This window comes from Scheffersomyces spartinae (assembly GCF_019049425.1).
Source record: "Scheffersomyces spartinae strain ARV_011 chromosome Unknown scaffold_16, whole genome shotgun sequence".
NCBI lineage: Eukaryota > Fungi > Ascomycota > Pichiomycetes > Serinales > Debaryomycetaceae > Lizanozyma > Lizanozyma spartinae.
The window spans coordinates 24,741-51,063 of record NW_025065063.1 but is presented as its reverse complement, the minus strand read 5'-3'; the positions used below and the strand labels follow the sequence as shown (position 1 = coordinate 51,063).

Genomic DNA, 26,323 nt, shown 5'->3' with positions numbered 1-26,323 from the left:
TCCTCTCATAATACGTGTATTCAGGTAAACCAAACGGTTGCTACTAACTGCTCTGTGTCGCGCTACCAGATGGTAAACAAACAGACCATAATTTCCCGTCCTACAAACACGAATTCTTTTAACTGACGACTGTTTATGTTTATATAATAACGCCCCTAAGCCTTACCGGAAGGAACTGCTGTACGCATCGATTCCTCATAATAATAATATCAATATTAATATTAATAGAGACGGCTTTTATTTTTGTCTGATCTATTCCACTGTTGTTTTGTGTATTGTACCGTACTGTGATATACATTTGTAAATAACATCGTCATTAGTTGTGGATATCAATTACAGCTTTTTTTAACCGTTAGCTAAGTTGTGCTGCAATGAATGTCATTCTGGTGGGAACTGAAGGAGTCTCAGACCCTTTGGATTCAGACCAAGAACATCATACGCCATATGCCGATCACTTAGGTCCAGAAATGGAGAAGCTAAACTTGTTATCACCAGAAGATGGTCTTATGTCGCTTGATAATGACTCCATAGATGGCCATCAACATAACGGGAACAATGTGTGCGATTTAGACCATGGCCATAATGATGATGATGATCATGATGATGACATTGAGGATGATGTCCATAATGATGAAAACATCTTCAATAGTCCAAAGAAAGAATATAAAATCGGTCCAGCATATACTTATAACAAGCATAACGAATCAATGTTTGATGAGGAAAGACTATTCCCCTTTCCCCATCCCTCGGATCTAATCAAATTTGATGAACACAACCCTGAACTTGTCAACCAAGCAACTCTCAAAGCCCTCGTGGTTCAACTCACTTCTCCTGAAGTCATAGACTACAATTTGGTGTGTGACTTTTTTTTAACATATCGTGTTTTCATTGATGCTGACCGTGTTATGGCAATGTTAATAACCAGGCTCTATTGGGCTCTACAATATATCAATTCCACTTCACAAGACAACATCAACGTTGGTAAATTGACACTTTTGAGAACTTTCGTGGTTTTACGTCATTGGATTATCAACTATTTTGTTGATGATTTCGATAACAATACAACTCTTTGCAATTACTTTGTCACCAACTTGAATAAAATCACTGCAGAATCAAACTTGGTGACGGACTCCATGTTATTTGAGAAGAAAATATTAGGAGATTTGAAGATTCATTGGCTAAATCAAATAAGAGACTTTTGGGGGTTTACTTATAGTCCTGAAGATGTCCATTCGAACATTTTACAGTACATAATCCCATTAGAAATCCAAACAAAAAAACTATCAAAATCAAACACCGAAATGTCGATACATACCAACCCTTCTTTTAGACGTTCAGCCATGCTTTCACTTTATGACTTGAAAAGTCATCATAAGATGATCATTTTCGATGACAATCAAAGGCCGATGGATAATCCTCAATATTGTATAAATAACTTACTACTTCAACATCATTCTTCAAGTTCCTCATTGAATGAGAAACTTAAGGGATTTCAAGACCGGAGTGATCCTAGTCCCATCTTCAATGCCAGTCCTCAATTTGGTGGTTTTCAACATAATAGTGCCAATCTCTATCCGAAGAAACTGTATGGTGCTAGTACTAAAAATATTATCAAGAGAAAGAAACATAATCATTTGAACTTAACCAACTCATCGTTGTCTTTAAAGAAAACTACAAAAATATTTGAATCTTCAACATCCTTGCTGAAAGATTCCCCAAGTAGATTGGATGCCACAGGATTCTCAACTAATGGTAAGATCAAAGTTCCAACATCAAAAGTTGAATCAATTTTACCCCCAACACCCGTTAAGAAGATGGACTATGTGCTTAACCTTCCACAATCTAATAGTTCTGAAAAAGTTTCTGCGGGTCCAGGGACAAAGAACAACAATAAGGGTTTGGTGAGACCAGTAAAGCCTTCCAATGAACAAGAAGAAGTTGTTAGATCAAGATCGTTGAAGAAAATAATGGGTAACTGGAAGAAGTCCTTCACAAATCATAGAGCAAATGGAGGAGCTACGACTGAAACTGAGTTATTGGATATGATGGCCGGCTCTCCAATGGGTCGTAGTGTTTCAACGACTTCAATGTCCGAAAGCTCTATACTGATGGCACTGACTACTATAAATAATAAGCCCAGTTCCATACATGCAACTACTTCAGATCTGTTAGATGGTTCTAGAGTCGATATCTTGAGTGCAAGATTGATTGACGAACTTGAGTATCTAATTAGGTTCTACATGAATCACAGCAAAAGAAATACTCAATTGGATGAAGTAGATACTTCGCCTTTAGGGAGTCACCCAGAAATGGATGAAGAATGCAAATCACTGATTGGACCTAATTCTCCAAAACTTAATCAAAAAGAAGTTTTTGTTGAAAATGATGTGCAAATGAATGATTATGAAGAAGAAACTAGTGAGTTGGATATTGTTCATATGAGTGACCTGATTACTCCTGAAATTGACCACGATCCAGATAATGACGACTCGATGACTCCCGAGACTCTTGTTGACTCCAAGGACACTTCATTCCAAAACCCAACTAATATTAACTGGAATGATGAGAATGAGCTCAATCTTGAGAACCTGGCAGAATACTCTCAAGAGATAGTACAGAATAGCGATGAACTAATGAGAGTTAACAGCAAAGGTATACAACGAATAACTAAAACAGCAACTCAGTATTTTGATGTAAGTGATGCCTTCAATGAGCCTAAAAGTGGAAATGAAAGTGTAAGTTTTGGATCATCAATTTCATCTCCAAGTCGCTATGATGCAGAAGTTCAAGATTTGGGAATAGCTGTTTCTCCTGAACAAAATGTTAGAACCATCAGCTTCAATGAGATGAATTTGGTAGCTAATCGAATGTCGATAATTTCAAAGAATTCATCCTTCAAAAGAGATTCAATGAAATCTTATTTGAGTTACGATTCAGCATTTTCTAGCAGTTCCCCTGCTGCTACTAGATTGGAAGATAATAAGGAGAATGAGTATGGTTTACGGAAAAAGACCGGTTTCAACAACTTGCGAGCTGGTAATAAAGACCAGTCCGAACTCAGAATACCAAGGACCACAAGCACCAAGACATTAGATATTCCGTTTAATGTTCGAGCTTCTGTGGGGTCTGCTCTTTCTAAATCTTCGTCATTAAGAAAGAGTGTTCGGTTTACTTGCCTTGCACTTAATGAGTTACCGTTTTCTGATAATTTCGAGCTGAATAGTCAGTTGGCAAACAAGAGTCATTCTTTGCTAAGTGGAGGAAGTATGAAGAAGAAGTCACTTGCTCATCTGATGCATATGTCGACTCGACTGAGCGATATTGCTGATAGCTCAATATTTTCTGTCTCCTTAAGGGCAATTAAGCAAAATAAAGATTCAGGAACCTCCAATTCCAACGTGGCAATTCCAGGTATAAGTAGTGGAGTTTTAAAAGAACTTGCTTCTATTCCAGATGAATCATTTCAAATGACAGATCCAGTGGAATTTGCATTGTACAAATTAGAAGGAAAACATTCTCTGATTTATGATATTGAGAACCATCGCTTTGAGGAACAGATGAAGCACAAGGTTGAGTATATTCAAAGACTTCAAGATGATAGCTATTTCAACGAACAGGAGGATGAAGACGAACCTGAAGAAGAAGATGATGAGGAGCCTAAGAGAGTGATTCTTAAGGATGCTGAATCTAATGGCACATATAATTCTTCAGAAGCAGAGTTGATATTCCAAGCAGGTGCTAAGGCGGAGGACTTCAAAGATAGTGGTGGTGAAGAAGAAGAAGAAAGTGACGCAGATGAAGCAATCAATATTGATCATTTTGCTCCAAGGACTGTGGAAGAGGAAATGCAATATGAAGTTACGCCTCATAATGAAAGCAGTATGAATACTCAAGAAGATACTCAAGATATATTAAATGCTATCAATGCAGTTGATACTCAAGACATCAGTCATGATAATTTGCCAAATATAACCCAGGAAGTGCCACCTTTAGTTCTTAAAAGTACCAAAGGTGATACTCCTGTTCTGTGCTCGACTCCTAATGCATCAATGTCAGAAGACTCCAACAAAACACAGGAGAACCTATCTAACCGTAATAGTCAAAAGGAATCTCCAAGAACAGTTCTTGATAGTTATCAATTATCTAAAGATATCTTTTCAACTGATAATGTTCTTGAAGCCAACAGACACATTTCGTTTGTGTTAAGTTACGGTTCTAAGGCCTTGGCTGATCATTTCACGTTAATTGAAAGAGATATGTTGCAAGAGATTGACTGGAAGGAGTTAATTGAATTGAAATGGAACAAAGAATTAACCCCAGTGAACAGTTGGTTGGAAGTTATTATAAACGATAGCTATTATACAGGGTACCGTGGAGTGACATTAGTAATTGCTCGGTTCAATTTGATGGTGAATTGGATTATTTCCGAATGTTTATTAACCAAATATCAAAGTGAAAGAATCCATTTGATTTCCAGATTAATCCATGTGGCTCAAAACTGTTATACTCTTCAAAACTATTCTACGTTGATGCAGATTATCCTAGCATTGACCTCCGAAAAGGTTCAACGAATGAAAGAGACTTGGAAATCCTTACCTCCGGGGGATATTCTTATGTTGAAGAACTTGGAAGAGTTGGCATCACCTATCAAGAACTTTTTAAACATCAGACTTAGTATCAACCAAATTAAACCATCCAAAGGTTGTGTACCATTTGTTGGATTGTATTTATCTGACTTGATCTTTAATGAAGAGAGACCTACCTTTGTCAAGTCAACCATTGCACCTAATCATACTGGATCATCGAATAAAGAGTCTACTACTATCAATACGTCATCATTGGCTCCTCCTAACATGTCGTCGATGCTTGCTACAGAAGTTGCTTCTACGGTATCAACCATTGATTCTGATAACGATAATTTGAAGTTGATTAACTTTTCAAAGTATCGGACATCCGTTCACATTGTTAAATCGCTTTCCCAATGCATTGAATGGTCGAATTCTTATGATATTCAAGTGAATCCAGAGTTATTATCCAAATGTCTTTACATTAAGTCTCTTGATGAAGACGAAATGAACTACTGCTTAAGTCACATTGAGAACTAATATAATAGTTGTACAGTATGCAGTAATTAGTACAATAATTAGTATAAGAGAATCTAGTCAATATTGTTAGTAGCAGTTGGCTAGACTGAAACTAAGTATATACCGTTTTAGCCTGGTTTGTGCACGACTCTAAAAGTAGTGTGCTGCTTACCTGAAAATGAGCTTCTCCGCTCCCACAGTATTTGTTGGGGCTTGTTATCTTTGTAACCATAACGTTGAAACAACTATCAAAAGAATCACACAGCGTATTGACACCATTAAATTGAGTCAGGTAGAGAAAGACAGCGAGGAATGAGTCGGAAACAGAAGAACGTCAAGTGGGTCGTTGGTGCGGCTGTAGCAGCAGCAATTGCTTCAGCCGTATATAAGATCTATAAATCGATTGAGAATGATAATAGCCCTAATAAAGATAACAGTAATAATAGCAGTCACAATGATATTAGCAGTCATAATGAATCTGATTCGACTGCTGTGTCAACTAGATATACTCTGAAGAAGATAGCACTTACGTTATCCCATACGATATTGACTAGTGACTTACCATTGAATGAGATTCTCCTACATTCAGAGAACGTGACATTCATATTACCTCCTAACTTACTGTTGGATGATCTTGCATCCAGCATTGACACATCTGGATCTGCGTCTGCGTCTACACTGCTGGTTGTGATGGTGGAAGAGTCTCAGTCTCTTTCGGCCTACAGTGTACCCCGGACTTTAGTGGAGAACTACAAGCTATTGAGATGCAGTAACATACATGGCTACTTTAATATCTTGAAGAATTTACAACCAGATATGTTGTTGATATGTTTGGATGACTTGGGAATCACCAAGGACAAGTTCCCTCAGGATATTGGACGGTTTATAAAGGAGATAATCTCCCTTGATCAAGATAAATTGGATGTAAGTAAGAAGTTGTCTCCCATATTCTTTACTTAGGTACTGCAGGTGGTGCGTTGAGACATCCGAGGATGTACCGAATGGGGTACTACGTTATACTATGGGACTATAAGACTACGGACTATGGTAGATACTATGGTCACTATTATATTATTATTGTCATTAATATGGTCTTAATTAATATTACCAACCTCTTTTAGATAAACGGTCCTTATCGCCAATTGAATCAATGGCAACTCCAAACATCAACTTACCCAAATCAGTTGAATAATCCAAAACCTTCTTCGGATCATCGTAATGAGTAGTAGCATTTACAATGGCAGTAGCCAAAAGTTGAGGATTTTCTGACGTGAAAATACCCGAACCTACAAAGATCCCATCACAACCCAATTGCATCAATAAAGCAGCATCTGCAGGAGTTGCAACCCCTCCAGCAGCAAAGTTGACAACGGGTAATCTACCGGCCTTTAAAACTTCATCTAAGAGTGATCTAGGGACTCTTAACTCCTTTGCTAAGGCATTCAATTCATTTTCATCAGTAATCTTGGAATATTCGGCAATTTCGGCTTTGATCTTGGAAATGTGTTTCACCGCTTCGGAAACATCTCCGGTACCGGCTTCACCTTTGGTTCTAATCATAGCTGCACCTTCATTAATCCGTCTCAAGGCTTCGCCTAAATCTTTGGCTCCACACACAAAGGGGACCTTGAAGTCACTCTTGGCAATATGAAGTTCCTTGTTAGCTGGAGTCAACACTTCACTTTCATCAATGTAATCAATTTCCAAGGCCTCCAACACTTGTGCTTCTACAGTATGGCCAATTCTAACTTTAGCCATAACAGGAATGGAAACGGCTTCCATAATCGATCTGATCATCTTGGGATCAGACATACGACATACTCTGCCACTAGCTCTCATTTCTGCGGGGATTTGTTCCAATGCCATAACTGCACAAGCACCGGCCTTCTCAGCTATTTTGGCTTGTTCTGCAGTTACTACATCCATGATGACACCACCCTTTAACATCTGGGCCAACCCGGCCTTAATTCTGAACTCTGACATGCTCAATTGATACTTTGGTTAATTCTTGTTGGTGATTATAGGTAATAAGTTGTAGAACAGTGCTCCATATATAAATAATGCAGTTGTGGAAAACTATTTGACTCATCCTTGGCGTGCCCCGCATTGGCCCGAGTCAATATATTAGTTGCCTTTGTACATACCAAGGAACATTCTATTATAGGGGTACACGATTACTGTATGTTAGTGGATGCAAGGCTGACGGTTTATGTCTATCACCTTGGCCTTGCATGAATTAAGCCATCAAAATAAGCCTCGTTGATGGAGTTATTGCTCAAGTCTTGGTACTATAAATGCATATGACGGCTTTATTTGTGTAGGTTTACGAAATTTTCAATTGCCGTTCTGTAGTTTACACCGATAGACCACGACAGGTCCCACGATTCAAGGCACAATTGATACTAATTAGTAAAAGTATATGTATACCCTGTTACCGCATAATTAAATACGAATATGCTATGTTATGTTATTGAGATTTGACTTACCAAAATTTCTAAATACCTTCCGTATACATCCTTTTCTCCTTCTATTGTTCTGAGAACCCAATATCTTTTGACTCACATGCACTACACATCCACCTCCCCTCCTCTTACTAACTTCTGAGATCTGACTCGGACCCACCAATATGGGTAACCCATACCGTACGCATTACTCATATCATCACCAAAATTACTCCAAAGCGTCACCAAAATTGCTTCACAGTGTCACCGATACATATATTCATTCGACTCTTCACCAGTGGTAAGCTATTGGTGTTGATATCATCAACATGATCTCACGTGCTAATAACATCACTATCGGAGTGTTGGCCCTACAAGGTGCCTTTGCTGAACATATAGACCATTTGACTACTGCAGCTGATAGCTTACAAACACAACCTATAAACGTTATCCCTGTAAGAACACCTCCAGAGTTAGATTCATGCGATGCCCTAGTTATCCCTGGAGGGGAATCCACAGCTATTTCGCTTATTGCAGAACGAACTGGACTCTTGGCTCATTTGATGGACTATGTAGCCTCTGAGAAGCCTGTCTGGGGTACTTGTGCCGGTTTAATCTTTCTTGCCAAGCAAGTAGTCAATGGGAAACCCAATCAACAGATTCTTGGGGGTATGGATATCCAAGTTCATCGTAATGCCTTTGGAAGACAATTGCATTCGTTTGAAGCACCTTTGGATTTTTCATCCTTCATTAAAGACGTCATTGATTTCCCTACAGTGTTTATTAGAGCTCCAGTAATCTCTAAGATATTAGAAAATGCAGAATCAGAATCAGAATCAGAATCAGAATTGACTACTATCATTTCAAACAACACTTACAAGAATAAAGCTCCACTTCAAATATTACATCAATTGGAGAATGGATTTATAGTAGCAGTGAAACAAGGTTCCAAATTGGGTACTTCTTTCCATCCTGAGTTGGTTTCCGATACAAGATTCCATAAATGGTTTATCCTGGAGTTTGTCTTAAGAGAATAGATAACATAGAATAATATGTATGTGTATGTGCTTTATACCGCTCTTATCTCCACTAATCTCCGCCTTCTATTAAACCCCAGAATCTGCGCTACCATTATGTGACAAATAAACCTCATCATAACTAAACTGTTACCACTCCAACAAGGCATAATTCACTTCTTTTCCTCCGCCAATTGCAATCCACTCATCACCATGAGAAGTGTCAGAATGTACGAATCTGGAGGCACCGGTCCTGTATCCCGTACGGTTGCCAAAAATGAGTTGCGGGCAGCTCAAACCACCACCATGTCGACCTCTCATCATCGACCTTTACTTCCTCGTAACATTGGTACCACCCTTATCGTAGGTAAGAAGATTCAATCAGCAAACAGTCATGAAGCCCTGCTGCTGCTGCTGCTACTGCTGCATCCGCGTCTGCATCTGCATCTGCCAAAGCAATCGCCGCCTCCACGACATCAACCGTCCGAGAACGAAGATGTACCCCCATTGGAGTACGCTGAGTGCGAACCTATAAACCTCACCGTATGGTTCCATGAACTCCGTACCTCAGAAGAAGACGTGTTAGTGGACCTATCGTTCCTTCCGGGTGCTCGCATTGGCGACTTGTATGAGTTGGAATACGTGCCGAAGCACTCTGGGTCGTCTATACGGAAGCTTGTGTTTAAAATTACACCCAACAGTGTTGTATCCAACTCGCGGTTCCAGATATCGTTGCTTTCCACGCCGCTTCAGAAGGCGTTGGACATTTCGGCTAGAAGTACTGTCCGAGTTACGAAGATCGCCGAACAGGAGTCAATAGTTTTAGACTCCATTGAGATCATCATTAAAGACATCAACTTGTCCCGAGATGCTATGTGGAATTTCTCTAGTAAGTTGATAGGTACCTGTTGCTATTTGGAGAAGAGATTAACGTTCTTAACCAATCGGTCCGGGCTAGCGAAGTACCTTTTCAAGAACGGGAAACGGGTGTTCTCGGGCTATATACTGGAGGATACTAAGATTGTGTTCCGCAGTGAGAGTGCCAAAGTGTTTATGATGATTCAGCTCTCGGAGGAAATGTGGAATTTTGAAGAAACAGGAGAAATCATCTTCCATAAGCTTGTTAATAGTTTGTTCCCGAGGATTTTCAAGCTTTGGAGGGATAAAAACACCCACCATTCGATTTCAATCATCTTATTCACCAGCATAGACTTGACTCATATCCCGTTGTTAAGCTTTGGAATGGGGGAGAGACCCAAAGATCGCCGAGACTTCTTCAGAGTGGTGGTGGACCAAGTCAGTACGTTCCATTGGGATAAAATCATGCATAACTTACGGCTAGAGTTTGCCAACTTCAAACGAGACGTTATGATGGCACGGAAGGCCAATAAGTATGAAATAGAGGGCAGTCTATTGCCAGCATCAAAGGGGAATATATTGGAGGCTGTGAACCTTGCATTATCCACTGTTGTTGATCGGTTTAGAACCACGGATTTGAAGCATTCTTTAAACCATTTTGTTGTCATTAGTCCTGGTACTGGGATATTTGATGTTGACTATGACTTGTTCAAAGATACTTCAAAACGTCTCCAGAACTGTGATTCTACCCTTGACTTTGTCTGTTTAAGTCAACCTCCATTGCACACAGTCCCTTTGTTCCGGTACAAGCAGAATGGGTCTGTGAAGTACGCTGTTCCCAATTGGTGTGACATTTCGTACTATAAAAGACTGAAGAAAACGTCTCAATGGATCCCCAGATGTAAGATCTACGAGTTGCAGATGATGGGCATTATGGAGATCGACAAGAACCAGATCCAAATCGATCGGTTCAGACTCCCAGCCAATGCCAAGTCAGTCGAAGACGTAATGGAGAAATATGATAAGGATATATTCCGAAGTTCATTTGATTCCAAACGACTTAAAAGAAGGGAGTCGAAGCTTAGTCAAAATGGTGGTGGAAGACGGTTTATTGATCCTGATTTACTGCTACCAAATAATCGTACTAGCAGTCTGTCTCAGATTCCTTCGACATCATTATTGTTTATTGGCAAGGCCAATACTAAGCTGGGAGTTACAGACGTTAAACCGGCTGTTGCTGTTCTAGAAACTGTTTCCAATAATGCTTCAGTCTTGGGTACTGTTACCAAGAAATCGGTTTTAGAAGCCTCTGCACTTTCGTCCTTATATCTGCTCAATAAGAACATTGAAGATAAGACTTTAGTGTCGAAGAAAGATAATTTTTTGGCTGAAATACTTGCACCAGTGATGTCTACAATCTCCGAACAGTCAAGAGGAGAAGGTACTGCTACTGCTGCTACTACTGCGGCTGTTACGCTCACTCCCCGTCAATCGATGAAGGACGCAAGGCCCAAATCACTCTCTTCCAAGCCTAAAAGAGACGAACGAGTTAGAGTTCGGAAAGCCAGAATGGCCAAACGGAAGTTACAACGGAAATTGGACCAAGCCGACCCAACAGCTAAACTCTGGGACGTTTTAGATAACCCTTCACGGTCAATTGAAACTGGGTTGGTGTCAACTATTGCATCAAGTAAATGGGGAGATGCTTTACCTCCGAATACAAAGAGAAAGCTAGTGAAATGGAGATCTTTCCAATCTCCAGCGGCATTACCAGTGACTACAAGCTTGTTCCCAGCTTTGGAGCAGTTGGATAACGATTACATGGTTCAAAACTATTCTGTGATGTTGAACAGTGAAAACTATCTTGAATTGACGTCTTCCGTCGATTTATTCCGGGAAATGATTCAACTAAGGATCTTATTAGGGTTCCAGATCTGCTATGGGAAAGCAGTGGAGACATTGGAAAGTGAAAAGTATGCTTCGGGTAATAAGGTTGATAATTTGATGAAGTATTTCCCTGAAAACCGGGAAAAGGTTTATGGGGGGAAGATTTATATGCTTCTTGACGACGAAATCCATAGACTTTATTGTGATTATGAAGGACTGATCTCCATTCAATTATACAGACGAGTTCCCAAGAAAGAAGCTAAGGAAATCACTTTAGGAAAGAAACAATTTAGAGGTAATTATCCTCATTTGATCCGAACTCGGTATGTGGATGAATATTTACCGCAGAATCTTGATTTCAGTCATCTTCAGTTTAAAAAGTATAATTGGAATCAATTTGATCAGTATTTAGCGGGATATGAAGACTCCATGTCTGACGAGAACAAGAGCTTCCACCACATGAAGTTTGTGGTGATGCCCGCGGAAATCCCAAAGAATGCCTATTTCATTAACAATGAGAAGCTTACGGATGAGGAGATCCGAGTGGAGGGACTTCGGAAGTTGATTGGAGCCATTGAAAAGGGGAAATATTCCAGATCTTCATCATCCAAGAGAAAGAAGAAGGAGGAAATATACCCTGAAATTGAGTTCTATACGGGCAATTTATACGAATACTTACTGGAACAAACCAAAGTCTCACAGCTGAGTGGGCTTCGAACGGCCCTTATGATGAACGAGAAGGTCCGTTTTTCTAAGAGCATCAAGCTTTCCATTTTGGCTCAAGAACTTCAAGATACAGAGGGGGGGTTGACCTTAGTGGATAGGACCTGGCACTTTAAAACACATTTGCATTGTTTCTTAGGCAGTGAGTTTGTCTCTTGGTTGATAGAGAACTTTGAAGACATTGATAACAGAGACGAAGCTGCCCAATACGGTCAATCATTGATGAAGAAAGGACTCTTCAAGCATGTGGACAACAGACACGGGTTATTGGATGGCTATTACTTTTACGAATTTGAGGAAGAGTATTTTGACAAGAAGAGATACGAACAGCTGAAGGCTCTCAGTAGATCCGCTTTATGGTTTCAGTCTCTACGGAAACAAGATGGAGGAGGATCCAAACCCGACTCTAAGGCAGGCTCTTTGATTGAAACTACATCTGATTTGGACACAGACGGCGACTCAAAGAAACCGGCAATTGCAAAGTTCACTATTAGTAGGAAGATCAAATACGACATGGACCCTTTAAAGAAGTCGTTCCGACCAGAAGTGGTCACCATCCACTACGACCGAGTCCATAACACTGAGCACTGTTACCATGTCAGATTGGAATGGCTCAACACGAATAAGAAGTTCATTGATGATGCCATCAACGGGTGGTCTCGGTTGTGTGAACGACACGGCTTGAAATTGGTCGAGACTCCGTGGAAGGAATTGTGCACCATTTCCCAATACAACCCTTTTCATTCGTTTGTGGAGATTTATCTTTCATTGGACCCCTGGAAGGACGCTGAGTTTCTGGACTCAAAGTTCTTAGTGGAGAACAGATTTTTCTACCACTTGTACTTGTTGAAACAGTGCAACTTCTTATTGGACAATCGAGCAGCCGTGTTCTTCCAACGAGACGACATTAAAATTGAGTACAGTTGGGGTCAGCCTACGTTCAAATATGCTCAATTCATTCACAAGTCCGGGAGTTATATAGTGGAGCTCCGTCACGACGGGTCCTTCTTCCTTGCTCCCAATAACTTACATTTGGTCCGGTTAAGATCAGGTTCTAGTGGGATCAATGACATTGACAAGAGCATGTTTGTTGATTCTCAACGGATCATGCTTCTCTTCAGAGCTTCGTGTCGAAACGATGATTATCTCCGTAATCTTTTCAGACAAGCAAAGGTCCTGTGGCAGAAGGAATATGACGACATCATTCCAAACTAATATTAATATACTGCTATTAATTCTATACAGCTAATCTGTGGGCAGCCTTGAGGGTGTCAGCCAAAACACCGCCGGCAGTTTGTTCATCACCGGCACCGGCACCCTGGATAACTATTGGGTTAGGGTATCTTTCGGAAGTAATGGAGATAACATTATCACTACCCTTTAAAGAAGCGAATGGATGGTCAAATGAATATTTTTCAATACCAACACTGGCCTTCTTGGTCTTCAAATCGACAGACCCCACGAATCTCAAGACCTTACCTTCGGCAAAGGCTTCGTCCTTGAGTTTTTGCATTTCAGCGTCATACAATGGTAATTTTTCCATGAATTCGGCACCAGTAGCTACGGATTCCAAGTCCTTGGGGATTAAAGAGTTGACAGGGAACGAAGTAGGAGATTCTATGGGTAACCCGGCAATTCTGCCAACAATGGTGACCTTTCTAGCCACATCCATCCCACTCAAATCATCTCTTGGATCAGGTTCTGTGTAACCCAATTGTTTTGCCTCGGCAACCACATCGGAGAACTTGACGTCACTGGCAACAGTAGTGGAAAACTTGTTGAAAATAAAGGACAAACTACCGGAAAAGATCCCTTCAATTTTGTAAATGTTGTCACCACACTTGACATTCTCCTTCAAGGGACCAATGATGGGCAAACCAGCACCCACGGTGGCCTCGTGGTACACAAGACCTCCACCTGGAGCAGCTTCCTTGGCAAAGATGTCGTTCCAAACAGAAATGTCGGAAGAAAAGGCCTTTTTGTTGGGAGTTGCAATGGAAATACCAGCCTCCACAAACTTGGGGTAGTACTCAGCCAATTGAGCATTGGATGTGTTGTCCACAAGAATCACAGGCTTGGGGGACAGCTTCAAAAATGTCGTCAACTTATCCAAAGTCAAAATCGGCTCAGTGTCTAAGCTTTTGTACTGAGCAACATCAATTGGGGTATAATCTTGGGCAATGATGGCTTGTCTGGAGTTAACAGCCAAGTAGATAACGTTGTATTTGATGGTGTCTTTCAATTGAGACAATTGTCTTAAGAAGGCACTGCCGACGACTCCGGAGCCTATGATCGCAAGGTTTACCGATTTGGACATATTGTTAGTGGTGGTGAATAGGTAGAAAGGGAAGGAAGTAATACTATGGCACTGTTAACTATGACTCCATGACTTTTGTTGAAAAATTATTTGAGTTGTGCACTACCTTATTATGAAAGTAGTGTATGTCCAATTTGGTGTTCGGGTGTGGATGCTATCCATATATTTTATTAATCTATACAGAGGAGACAACTAACAAAACGGCTGTTATAACCAAATTCCACTTCAATTGTGCAGCTCTGCTAATGCTGCCAGACTTGTGTGGATCAGTATCTGTTCCGTTCTTAATATAAGTGAAGTTATCCAAAGGTTGGGGCATAAGATCCAATTGGACTAATCTTTGGAAATCCCATTCAATGGTACTTTCTGTTTTCCAACACCAAAAGATCCAACCTTTGGTTTTCGATCCATACTGATCCAATTGAATTTCAATCCATTTTCGATGATCTTTCTTATCTTTCAGCAGCCATTTGCTCCAGTTGTTAACGCCTGCACACTTTCCTAATGCCTTGTTTTTGTACGGACTTGTGCCTTCCCATCTAGTGCCTATTCCTACCCCATTGAGCCAGGGGGTGCAGTCAGTTAAGGCACCCGACCATTCTCCAACTACTGCCGGTATGCTCTCCTTCCCAATGTCTGTTGCGTAGTTAACAATGTTGGTGATATGTTGTCCTATGGATTGGTTGAGACCGTCGACTGTGAAGACCTCGTAATGATGGTGGTCTACAAGAATGTTGTAGTACTGGGATCTTCTGGAAGTCGTCATGTTCTTCTTGTTAACAAGCACATCGTCCCAATACCCAAGTGCTTGGAAGGCATCATGGAATACGATGGTGTTGTTGAGTGTTTGAGTGTTTCTGGCATCTTTATAGGTGGTAGTATAAAACTGTTCCACCATCGTCATGTTCAACAAGGGTCCTAAGGGTTCATTGACCACCTCGATGCCTATTACTGTGTCCCTGTAAGACTCAGTGCCATATTTGCTGTATATGCTATGGAGAACCTCGTACGAATGTTCAACGTAGCTGGTTTTGTTCTGCCACCCAGGATACCCTATATCTCTGTAGCCCGAGTTGTCGAACCCGTTCTGGGATCCCGGCACTCCGTGTAAGTCTATCCAGACTTTCAAGTCGTACTTTTTGGCCCAATCAATAGCATCATCAAGATAGTTCTGTGCGCCTTTCACATAGGGATCACCAGGATACTTGAGGAAGGACCAATACCCTACAGGAATACGCACCATGTTTAAACCAACGCTGGAGATGTTGGCAAAGTCTTGTTCTGTTATCCATGAGTTCCAATGAGCTTCAAGCCGGCTCTTGGCCTCGGTGGTTCCGAGTACTTCACAGTATCGGTATTCATCTATGGGAATATCTGCTTCTGTGGTGTTTGCAGTGGCATTGAATGCAAGAAATAGCGACGGTGTGATGTAAGGCTCAAGTACAAGCCATCCTCCTAATGCTACACCTTTATACTGAAAGTTGTCAGAATTGATAGATGCTTGGATTATAGTAGAATTGGTGCCATTGGTGCTAATGTTGAATCCAAACACTTGAGCACCAAACACAGCCACGATTATTAATTGGATCACCCAGATCATCGTTCCATATCAATAGTTGTATCAGGAAGAGTGTTTGGATGAGTTCATAAATCTATTAATAAACTGAAATGAGGAAGTAAAGAGTGGTGAATCAAATTATTGAGAGCATCGCGATTTACGAATTAAAGATATTTACGATCGTGTAACATTATGCATACGCACAGAAGCACTCCCCTGTGAACATCTGCATGTAAATAGAGTCCACGGATAAACTATCGGATAAATATATGCATATTAAAGTAAATGCATATGGTGTACTATGAAACAATATATTATGTTGAATACTGCATTACGATCATAGATAAACGTTGAATTTCGTTTAAAGAGTCAACTATTGTATGTACAGAAGGATATCCGGCAATATGAATATGTTATGACCAGGAGCACCGAATCACCACAGTCCTCCTCTTATCATTAATTCTCCATATCAAATGGAGCAAAACCTAATCCAAATCAGCTTCAGTAGCTTGAGCAGGAGCAACAGGTTCAGCTGCAATGTCAGCTGCAGCAGCATTGCCTAAAATGGAGGATAAAGAAGCTGGAGGCTTAACAGCAATCATCATTACAATCAACTCATAAACACCTTCAGGTACAGATTTTTGGTAAATACCTAAAAGATCAGTTGGGTTAGGGTAAATAGATAAAGCCTTATAGAAAGACAAGGCAGCTTCAACTTCCTTTCCAGCAACACTCAATTGTTCACCAATGGCTACTTGGGTCATGAAAAAATTTTCCTTTTCACCGATATCGGTGGGCAAGTCGATATCTGAAGCAAGAGCAGCTTTGACTGCTTCCATTTTACTCTTTTTGGATTCTTCTTTCTTCTTTTGCTCCAACTTGTTTGTTTCTGCGGCTCTCTTCTTCAAGGCCTTTCTAAATTCAGGAGATGTTCTTCTGTTGTAGTCAAAGTAGGCGCAGTAGGCTACCAATGCGGATGTAGCGACTATGGTGAATGTTGTAAGCTTACCCATCGTGATGTGCTGAATTGAATTGTTCTTTAGTGATGATAGATTAATCCGGTTCTCGTGTCTTATATAGGAAATGTTCCGTTGTTGATTTTTTGATGTATGTACGTTTACGAGGTACGTTCGGAATATATGTATTCAGTCGGTGAAGTTTGAAGTTGCCGTTGCAGTTTCACTAAGGACTGGATCCCGTTTCGCCGCAATGAAAAATTTTCGAGTAGTGTCCGGGTAACACCCTGGAAATACACCCTGGAAATACCAAGTGTTGCAGCCAGTAGATTGGTATTTGGCTTGTGTTATTACTCGTATTATTACTTGTATTGTTACCTGCGTTACTCTTGTGTTGTATGGACTTATACCATGTTTACGTTAATGTTTTAAACTGTAATTCAATGTATGAAATTGATGGGGTTAAGGTGCCAGAGCTAAGGACAGCTAGAATCCGTTCAATAACTAACGACTACTGTCAACGCAACGAATACATTAAAGTCTGTAAGTAGTAACTACCGTGATACAAGGATTTCATTCAATTATTGTAAGTTTGAGTGGTAGTAAACGTTAGTTGTTCCTGTGCCACTGCATGTTCTTTTCTCACTGTGACCCTAACATCAACATTTTGCAGCTATAAAAATGTTCAGCCGTTGATTATATTCAAGTCTATAATAGTAAACATTAATACATGGGAAAAGGCTCATTACACCGTAGGCTCAAAAGCTGCTTGAAATTGTTGTAATACCTTCCTTACAGTTGTTCAAACAGTTTACTTATTTAGATATAATAGTACTAGGTGCGGGTAGTACCGTATCCTTGGTACTGCCTGCTAAGTGCGGGTAACCATAATTCTCAAGTAATGGGTGCTCAACCAATAGCACGTGTTTAATTACACCAAACCATATACGTCTATCCCCGTATCGAGCATATGCATGGAGCATTCTATTAATGCACCAATTCATTGTACTAACATCAGAGCAGGATGCAAGCAGTAAACTGTGCATTAATATTCTATAGGTTGACTTCAAGCACTCTCTTCCCTCATTTTTTGGTCACGTGATGACGACTTGACTCGACCTGACTTTTTTTTGTTCAAATATGATTTGCTGAAGACCAATCACCAGCTCCACTCCATCAAACATCAACAATTAAACGCCGTCATGACTGAAGCTGTCACGTACCCCGATGCAACCTTCAAGTTGCCTACGCCCTTCGTCAACTTGGGAAACTCCAGCGCGTACCCCAAATGGAGTCCAATCAACACCAAGGACCAAACCACCAGAGTGTTCAAGTTTGGCTTCTACACAACCGTTGGAGCTTATGCTTGGTTAACTATATGGAAGAGAACTGCTTTCCTGTTGAAGATGCCATTGAGTGCCGTTGCATTTGTAACCACCGCTGTGGGTGTTAGAAGTGGGTTGGCTAACATTAGAGAACGGAATGATCCTTGGAATATCTTTTGGGGATCTGTTGCTGGTTCTACTGCACTTGCTACTACTTCATATAGAAGCTTACCTGTTTCCACCAGAGCCTGGGCCACCTTTTTGTCTGCATCCGTACTTGCTATTGGTGAAGGTACGTGGTACGCACAATCTGCATCGAGTGCTGGTCAAGACGTAAAACAAGTCCTTGCTGACTCGGAAAGCGCTCTGGAAAAGCAACAATTCTGGGACGTATGGAGAAGAAGACCTTTGTCACAAACAGTTGAAGAGCTAGGTGTTGGTAGAGGTATCTTCAAGCCATGAACGGAACAATCATCCCATCTATTTTTATAAAGTGTGTATTTATTAATATATTTACAAGTTTAGTGAAGGAACTTACGTCATCTTATAGGGGTAATCCAACGCAGGATTCTTCTTTAACTTCCAAAGCTTCTTCTTCCTCTTGGTAACAACATGTTCAGCAAATACTTCATCACAATACTTTTGTTTCCACTGTCTAATAAAGGAAGGATCCCAAAGCTCACTGGCAATACCTAAATCTTTACAGCACCTCATCAACGCATTACTCTTACATCCCTCCAAGGCAGTAGTCACCTTCTCATCTCCTCCGAAATAGTCTTGTTCTCCTCTAGCAACACTAACCAATCTTCCGTGACAAATAAGAGCATATTCTCGACTAATCTGTTTAGGGGTTATCAAAGATTCCGTTCTCGGGGCTAACCCCCATCCCCCCGGTCCAAATGCTCGGTTCAAGATCCGTCTATATTTAATTTCAGGTAAATAAAGAAGTCCATCAGGTTTGATTTCAATATCATTGGCATCAATGGGTGCCAAAAGAATGTCGGCGATCTCAGAGGGGAATGGTTTGGATCCTAAACCATGAAAGGTCAGCGACCAGTCTAAGGTTTTGGATTCGGCTTCTAGTATCACTGGTGAATCCTTAAAGGAAACAATAGAAGAGGAGACATCTGCTTCAGCTTGATTCAACACGGCGGTATCACCTTCTGGTTCGCTTATCTCCGTGTCGGATGTCTTAGTGGAAGATGCAACTGACTTTAATGTGGTTTTACCAGCAGCACTTCTGGATTTACTGGGGACATACTTGACATAAGTGCTGGCATAAGTCCGCACAGAACGGCTCAAAAGAAATCGGGGATAAGCAGCTGATCGGAGAAACATCATTTATAAGATATCAAATATGACACGTCAATTGTAGATGTTCCCTTAATGGTTCTAACATTCAATCCATATATTCAAACTTTAGACTATGATAATTCTGATAGAGGTGAATGTTGACGTGTGTTTGTCGATTGGTAGTGCCGTTTGATATTCGTGTTATTACGTAATAAAATGAAATACTACACCTAAAAGGATTACTTCTATTTTATTGCAGATAATACAACAGTATACAGAGTGCAAGCACAGTACGTCTGCCGCCCGACGGTGATATAGTGATAGAATGATTGGCAGTTTGCGTTTGTAACAATAATATTAGTCAAGTTTAAAGTCCACCATCGGAAAAACCAGCAACAAGAGAAGAACCCTTTAATCCTCCTTCTTTAACAGCCAATTCATAGTAACCATAAATGGTTGTGACAGCCAATAAAATACTGGTACCGGAACCTAAGGTTCCCAACAAGTCGGAAACAACTGATAAAGCACCAATACAAGCACCACCAAAGGCAGCAGCAGTTGGAATGATCTTCTTTAATTCCTTATAAGTAGAGGTTTCCTTATGGGCAATAACCATACCTTGCTCCTTGAATTGTTTGGCAACATCACGAGGAGAAGTACCAGTGATTTCAATCCAAGTGGTGGAGAAAAGTGCACAAGATCCCAAGACGTATACAATGTAAATGGTAGTTTTAATTGGGTCAAAAAGTGCTTCCGTTAAGGACATTGGTGGTTGAATGTAATAAGCCAAACCAGAAGCAGCAAATAATTGAGCTTGACCAGGCTTAGGTTCCCAAGAACCCAATAATTTGACAAAAAGATTATTGGGGAACTTTGTGTAAAGCATTTGAGAGACAAGGAAGATGTTAGAACTCAAGGCACTTTGTAACATGATTGGCATGTTGGAAGTGTAGAACAATCTGATTGGATATAAGCCATAAGGACCACGTTGTCTAGTTGATCTGACTGGCAATTCAACTCTGAATCCTTGTAAGTAAACCACAGCGAAGAAAACGGCAATGGTAGCCAACAATTGGAACATGTTTGGTAAGTAAGGTCTGTAAAAGGCTTCAATTAATGCTCTCTTCTTATCCTTTCTTGAACCTAGCAAATGGAACATGGCAACCACAGCACCATCAAATTCAGTACCCTTTGAAGAGGTAGCAGTAGTTGGAGCAAAAGCCTTCCAGAAAACTTGTTCACAAACATTAGTGGCTGTGAACAAGGAAACAGCAGAGCCTAAACCGTAACCCTTTTGTAAGACTTCATCCAACAAAATCACAATGATACCGGCAAAAACCAATTGCAAAATCAACAACAAACAAACAGCAATCCCCAATGAAGATGGAGGGCCATACATACCAGTTAAAACATAAACAGTGGCTTGACCTACAGCCAACAAGAAAGCCAACAACTTTTGAGCAGTTTGGAAAGTTTCTCTGTCTTCCTTCTTTGTCATATCAACAGCAATCAACTTGGTACCTTGTAACAATTGGAAAACCATTGATGCAGAAACAATGGGTGAAATACCCAACTCCATCAAAGTACCTCTGTTTGAGGCCAACATCATTCTTAACCAAAAAAGTGGATCAGAACCGTCACTGGAGTTGATACCGTACAAAGGAATTTCCGACATCACCAAAAAGATCATCAATGTGAGTCCAGTCCACATAACTCTTTGTTGGAAGGCACCTTTACGTTGAGGTGCAATCACTTCTGGTACAAATGCCGTGAAGGGCTTGACCAAATCTAATACTCTGAAGCCACTCATAATGAATATGTTTATATACGGTGATGGTCACTTTTCTTTGGCTATATTCCAGATAGTCAATTAGTTCGATTTGTCACTACCAAACCCCGAAGAAGAACAACACGTAAAAGAAATCAATTAACCAAAACTGTTTTAGTTGTTTCGTTTAAATTGAAAATGTCTTGTTGTCTCAATTGAATTTTTTCATCACCAATTGCTGTATTCGGCAATGTCGCGAATCAAGATGTTGCCGTTTGCTGACGTAATCCCTAACAAATTGTTGATGAAACATTTTCCAAAAGTTTAAAGTATCTGTTAACACGTAGAAGGTTTAATTTTGGTTGACGTGTTCGCACTCTTTAAATTACGTAATCAGACAACGTCTTTGTGTTAGATTCACCTTTGTATAATTTTTGGGGTTACCCGCCCTTTTCACCGTTTGCTAGTTAAAGAAAAATATTATACTGAGTCTACCTTGGATTAACCAACTAATTATAGACATCTCATTAGTACACTTTTACGACATAGAGAGACAGAGAGGCTTTTTTTTCAGTCAACTGTAAAGTCCAACGGTGCATATCAGTGATTCGATTAATCAAAGCATCCCTCGCAAAAAACAATTGGGATCAACTACTTCGTTTTATTAGTTACACTGTTAAAAATGGCTACTGATGATAGTAACACTAATGGAGGTTGGGCTGCTGCTCTCTCACAGAAACCAATTAGTAGATCAAACAGTAATTATTCCATCAGAGATACTCCGTCTTTTCCTCGAGCTTCATCAACCACCAATATCAACCAAGGAGTTGCAGAACTTAATGTCAACGAAGAGTTCAATTGGGTGGAAATACGCAATCATCTTCATACTCAATTCCAAGCAGATTTGGCCAGTGCTAAAGCGACTGACGGGTCTGTGGTGGTGTTTAAGCTGTTAGAACTGAATAATCCATGGCAACTGAATCACACTTCAAATAAACTCAAAACGAAGTCTATCAAATTTAACTTGATGTCGGAGATAAATAAGAGTTTAGCAAAACGGACTTTAAATGATCGCCCTTAATGCAAAAACTTATTTAATGAATTCCTTATCAATTATGTCCATTATACTAATTAGGCAATAGGTATTCTTCGTATTCCCGAGATGAACGTATCACGTGAGAAACGCTCTGTTCTTAACTCCAGAAACTTTCAATAGGAGTTAACACAGTCGAGTGTATTCCGAATTGGTCCGCATGATAGCATTTTTGACAGGCCACTTCATGAACAAGTCTTCATAAGTAGTAGGGCATTTTCCCCACGATCTGCGCTACCTTATTTGGGCTCTCGGGGGGAATTTTGTACTTAGTATATACGTCTGGGGTTTTGTGGTTTTGTGTGATCTTCTGGGATCCTTTGATCCGTTCGGTGGTTCCAGGAGGGGAGTATCCGAGCAGTCCCGGGGTGGTTTGCTTGCTTGTTATACCCAGTGAATAAACCATGCTAATTATAGTTAGACTACTAGAAACAGTAGTGGAAGGTACCCTTCAATGGACATCCTTGTTACCTTCAATGGTACACCCTTCGATGGTACATGCTTCAATGGATATCCTTGTTGCCTTACACCCTTCACTAGTAATTGAAACAAATGTATGTCACGAGTGATTTCAAACCGTGGGTTGTTCTGGTTCTGCCGCTTTTATTTGCAACCATACGGCATCCAGCCATCACCGATAGTCAAACCCAATTAAAGTAGAATAGAAGACAATTGAGTCAAAGTATCTAATGTTTACTACCACTAATAATCCTTAGCTATTGCCATGTTGTACCCTGGTACAAAAGTCGAGCCGAATGACCCCCTTGTGTAGCGGTTTACTAAGTACTGGTTGTAGATTTCAGATGCCATTACTAAAGAAGTGGACGGGTCGGAGATGCGGGGCTTTGTGTCACCTTCTGAAAGTATATAAGGCCCGGACTTCCCAATGGATTGCAAGAAAGAAATTGACTTTTATACTTCATACACTTTATAAGTAAGATCTTTAGGGTGTTTTAGATATAATACTTCGCCATTGAGCAAAATACACACACGGTTTTTAATAATATTATTCTTCTAATACATTATACATTATGACGGGCAGTAACACTGAGGTTGAAACCGACATTCTTACATTAACAGCCTTTATTATCAAGGAACAACAAAAGGTTGGTGCTAATGCCACAGGTGAATTGACTCTTTTGTTGACAGCATTGCAATTTGCATTCAAGTTTATTGCGCACAACATCCGTAGAGCCGAGTTGGTTAATTTGATTGGTCTTTCTGGTACTGCCAATACCACCGGTGATCAACAAAAGAAATTGGATGTTATTGGTGACGAAATCTTCATCAACGCCATGAAGGCTCTGGGAAAAGTTAAAGTTTTGGTCAGTGAGGAACAAGAAGATTTGATCATGTTTGAAGGTGGCGGTCGTTACGCTGTTTGTACTGACCCCATTGATGGTTCTTCTAACATTGATGCTGGTGTCTCTGTTGGTACCATCTTTGGTATTTACAGATTGAGAGATGATTCTAAAGGGTCCATCAATGACGTTTTGAGAAAGGGTACCGAAATGGTTGCTGCTGGTTACACCATGTACGGTGCTTCTGCTCATTTGATGTTGACTACTGGTAACGGAGTTAATGGATTCACTTTGGATACTGAGTTAGGTGAGTTCATTTTGGTTTCTCCTAACTTGAGAATCCCTGACGTTCGTGCCATCTACTCTGTCAATGAAGGTAACTCCTACTACTGGCCTGAACACGTTCAAAAGTATATTGAAGATTTGAAGAAGCCTCAAGCTAACGGTAAACCTTATTCGGCAAGATACATTGGTTCTATGGTGGCTGATATCCATAGAACTTTGCTTTACGGTGGGATCTTTTCTTACCCTGCGGACTCCAAGCTGAAGAATGGTAAGTTAAGAATCTTGTATGAATGTTTCCCCATGGCTATGATTATGGAACAAGCTGGTGGTCTGGCAGTTAATGACAAGGGTGAACGTATTTTGGAAATTACACCAAAGGGTATCCATGACAAACTGGGTATATGGTTGGGATCCAAGGGTGAAATTGATAAGTTTTTGTCATATCTTCCCAAATGAAGAATTATATAATACTATTTAAACACTTTTATTTTATTTATTGCATCATCATGTTCATTTTATGTTAACTTCCAAATAAAGTAGCACTTTAATCCGGGCTATGTCACGTGATTATTTAAAGGATTATATGCCGGAGTTTTGGGAAGTGGATGAAGCCTTTCAACCGAAGAGAATAAATCTGGGGAAATCAACTTGCAACCTTCTTCTTCTTCATGGCATAAATAGTGTCTGTGTCACCATGTTACAAGACATAGCTCATTTTGTCAGACACTATGTGCTATTCCATTGTTCTCCTCATACCATTAAAATGGGAGCATTTGTATTCTCCCTCATAAGTTGTCTTGCCGGCGGGTCAATACTATTGTTTTCGCTCTTTGGTACTTCACTCCATGACAGTTTAGGACTTCTGTATGTGGAAATCAACTTCATAGCTTCATTAAGTGCATTTGGCATGTATTTGTGTCTTCCCATCTTGGGGTATCTTAGCGATGTCTACGGGCCAGCCTTATTGAGTTTGATCTCGGTATGGTTCTTTTGTCCCTCGTACTTGATCAATCTGTATTTGGTTTCTGTACTGTTGGGCCAGAAATTGGATCATTCTCTTGTAACTAAGTTGAGTTGTTCGTTTTGTCTTATTGGCTTGGCTACTTCTGCATTATACTTTTCAAGCTTGTTGACCTGTGCTAAGATTTATCCGAAACGAAAGGGTTTGGCTATTAGTTTGCCTGTTTCCTGTTATGGGTTATCGAGTTTTATTGGCTCTCAATTACTTAAACTTGACTACTTTCAGTTACCTGATCAAGGGGGGACCCTTGATTTGGTTCGAACTTTTAGTTTTTTTGGCTGGATGTATTTACTCATTGGAGTATTCCAAACCATAACCAGTGCCCTTGTCAATTTGGAAATGGAGATCATCGTAACCGACGAAGAGTCGCCATTGATGAACGATATCGAAACTCAAGAGGCCTCTAATTTGAGTTTGATTCCATCAAGAGAAATCGTCGAACCGGAAAATCATTATAATCGATTCGTAACTTTCCTCAAAGACAAATCTGCTTGGGTACTTCTTGTATCTTTGATTTTCAATATTGGACCTTTAGAAAGCTACCAAAATAACTTGGGAAGCGTCCTTCGAATCACCACTAACGCTCATGGTGTTGCTTCCAATTTATCCAACCAATTGAGCGTCTCAGCTTCAAGCTCTACTGTCCTTCGTCTTGCTACAGGTTGGCTCAGTGATTACATCTCCCATTCCGACCGCAAATACCCCATAAGTCGCATGTGGCTTCTAATCATTATTGTCATGTTGGGCGGGTTGGGCCAATGGGCTCTGATATATTACTATTACTATGCCCAATCCGATTCATATTGGTTTGTCAGTATGGTCAACGGTGGAGCCTATGGAGGGATATTCACTTTATATCCTACGGTTATAGCCTCTATTTGGGGAGTGGATCTATTAGGCTCCACTTGGGGCTCCTTCATGGTAGCCCCTGCTATTGGGTCCATAATTTATTCACTTTCATATGGGAACCAAGTGGATGGTCATTGTGTTTCCATTAAAGGACAAAATTTAATCGGGCAATATTGTTTGAGTCAGTATTTCAAGATAAGTGGTTTAAGTATGATGTTTAGTGTACTTTTGTTGATCATTGCTTGGAGAAGATATTGGGTTTCTCGAGGTTTTTCCGTCTTTTAAATACAAACTATTATAGACATAAATTTGCATCGTTAAATCAATTGTAGTCAAATACGAGCTGATGTTATGCATGGAACTGCTTTTTAATAGTCACCTTTCGGAAAATATTCTTGCGGGAAACTATTGTAATTTTGGTTGCAAAAGCAACATTGTATTGCTAAATGCTGCATTGCATTACATTACATATTTATACCTACACCCTAACACCAACAAAAAGGTCTTCTTTATTATTGTGTAAGTGTTTATGTTTGATATCACGGATA

At 40.2% G+C, this 26,323-nt stretch overlaps 14 protein-coding genes across 14 annotated transcripts; 8 read left to right on the top strand and 6 right to left on the bottom strand.

Annotated features, from left to right (window-relative positions):
• Positions 1-371: 371 nt before the first annotated feature.
• On the top strand, positions 372-5,105 carry LTE1 (mitotic regulator; the record flags this gene model as incomplete). Its single annotated transcript, XM_043192229.1, has 1 exon — positions 372-5,105. The coding sequence occupies one exon, from the start codon at positions 372-374 to the stop codon at positions 5,103-5,105; it is 4,734 nt and encodes a 1,577-aa protein (XP_043048201.1).
• Positions 5,106-5,396: 291 nt separating this feature from the next.
• On the top strand, positions 5,397-6,044 carry PEX22 (Pex22p; the record flags this gene model as incomplete). Its single annotated transcript, XM_043192228.1, has 1 exon — positions 5,397-6,044. The coding sequence occupies one exon, from the start codon at positions 5,397-5,399 to the stop codon at positions 6,042-6,044; it is 648 nt and encodes a 215-aa protein (XP_043048200.1).
• Positions 6,045-6,188: 144 nt separating this feature from the next.
• Positions 6,189-7,067, bottom strand: SNZ1 (pyridoxine biosynthesis protein; the record flags this gene model as incomplete). The annotated part of the gene is made up of 1 exon (XM_043192227.1): positions 6,189-7,067. The coding sequence occupies one exon, from the start codon at positions 7,065-7,067 to the stop codon at positions 6,189-6,191; it is 879 nt and encodes a 292-aa protein (XP_043048199.1).
• Positions 7,068-7,854: 787 nt separating this feature from the next.
• SNO1 (putative pyridoxal 5'-phosphate synthase) lies at positions 7,855-8,562 on the top strand (the record flags this gene model as incomplete). Its single annotated transcript, XM_043192226.1, has 1 exon — positions 7,855-8,562. One exon carries the CDS (start codon positions 7,855-7,857, stop codon positions 8,560-8,562), a length of 708 nt encoding a protein of 235 aa, XP_043048198.1.
• Positions 8,563-8,754: 192 nt separating this feature from the next.
• Positions 8,755-13,224, top strand: IML1 (Iml1p; the record flags this gene model as incomplete). The annotated part of the gene is made up of 2 exons (XM_043192225.1): positions 8,755-8,904; positions 8,998-13,224. The coding sequence occupies 2 exons, from the start codon at positions 8,755-8,757 to the stop codon at positions 13,222-13,224; spliced, it is 4,377 nt and encodes a 1,458-aa protein (XP_043048197.1).
• Positions 13,225-13,246: 22 nt separating this feature from the next.
• On the bottom strand, positions 13,247-14,326 carry HOM6 (homoserine dehydrogenase; the record flags this gene model as incomplete). Its single annotated transcript, XM_043192224.1, has 1 exon — positions 13,247-14,326. The coding sequence occupies one exon, from the start codon at positions 14,324-14,326 to the stop codon at positions 13,247-13,249; it is 1,080 nt and encodes a 359-aa protein (XP_043048196.1).
• A 175-nt stretch (positions 14,327-14,501) lies between these two features.
• EXG2 (glucan exo-1,3-beta-glucosidase) lies at positions 14,502-15,926 on the bottom strand (the record flags this gene model as incomplete). Its single annotated transcript, XM_043192223.1, has 1 exon — positions 14,502-15,926. One exon carries the CDS (start codon positions 15,924-15,926, stop codon positions 14,502-14,504), a length of 1,425 nt encoding a protein of 474 aa, XP_043048195.1.
• A 443-nt stretch (positions 15,927-16,369) lies between these two features.
• On the bottom strand, positions 16,370-16,897 carry TOM20 (Tom20p; the record flags this gene model as incomplete). Its single annotated transcript, XM_043192222.1, has 1 exon — positions 16,370-16,897. The coding sequence occupies one exon, from the start codon at positions 16,895-16,897 to the stop codon at positions 16,370-16,372; it is 528 nt and encodes a 175-aa protein (XP_043048194.1).
• Positions 16,898-18,042: 1,145 nt separating this feature from the next.
• Positions 18,043-18,627, top strand: KQ657_001423 (uncharacterized protein; the record flags this gene model as incomplete). Its single annotated transcript, XM_043192221.1, has 1 exon — positions 18,043-18,627. One exon carries the CDS (start codon positions 18,043-18,045, stop codon positions 18,625-18,627), a length of 585 nt encoding a protein of 194 aa, XP_043048193.1.
• Positions 18,628-18,699: 72 nt separating this feature from the next.
• On the bottom strand, positions 18,700-19,503 carry MGM101 (Mgm101p; the record flags this gene model as incomplete). Its single annotated transcript, XM_043192220.1, has 1 exon — positions 18,700-19,503. The coding sequence occupies one exon, from the start codon at positions 19,501-19,503 to the stop codon at positions 18,700-18,702; it is 804 nt and encodes a 267-aa protein (XP_043048192.1).
• A 322-nt stretch (positions 19,504-19,825) lies between these two features.
• Positions 19,826-21,268, bottom strand: SEC61 (translocon subunit; the record flags this gene model as incomplete). Its single annotated transcript, XM_043192219.1, has 1 exon — positions 19,826-21,268. One exon carries the CDS (start codon positions 21,266-21,268, stop codon positions 19,826-19,828), a length of 1,443 nt encoding a protein of 480 aa, XP_043048191.1.
• A 640-nt stretch (positions 21,269-21,908) lies between these two features.
• Positions 21,909-22,307, top strand: KQ657_001420 (uncharacterized protein; the record flags this gene model as incomplete). The annotated part of the gene is made up of 1 exon (XM_043192218.1): positions 21,909-22,307. One exon carries the CDS (start codon positions 21,909-21,911, stop codon positions 22,305-22,307), a length of 399 nt encoding a protein of 132 aa, XP_043048190.1.
• A 1,043-nt stretch (positions 22,308-23,350) lies between these two features.
• Positions 23,351-24,361, top strand: FBP1 (fructose 1,6-bisphosphate 1-phosphatase; the record flags this gene model as incomplete). Its single annotated transcript, XM_043192217.1, has 1 exon — positions 23,351-24,361. One exon carries the CDS (start codon positions 23,351-23,353, stop codon positions 24,359-24,361), a length of 1,011 nt encoding a protein of 336 aa, XP_043048189.1.
• A 307-nt stretch (positions 24,362-24,668) lies between these two features.
• Positions 24,669-26,060, top strand: MCH1 (uncharacterized protein; the record flags this gene model as incomplete). The annotated part of the gene is made up of 1 exon (XM_043192216.1): positions 24,669-26,060. One exon carries the CDS (start codon positions 24,669-24,671, stop codon positions 26,058-26,060), a length of 1,392 nt encoding a protein of 463 aa, XP_043048188.1.
• Between the last annotated feature and the right edge of the window lie 263 nt (positions 26,061-26,323).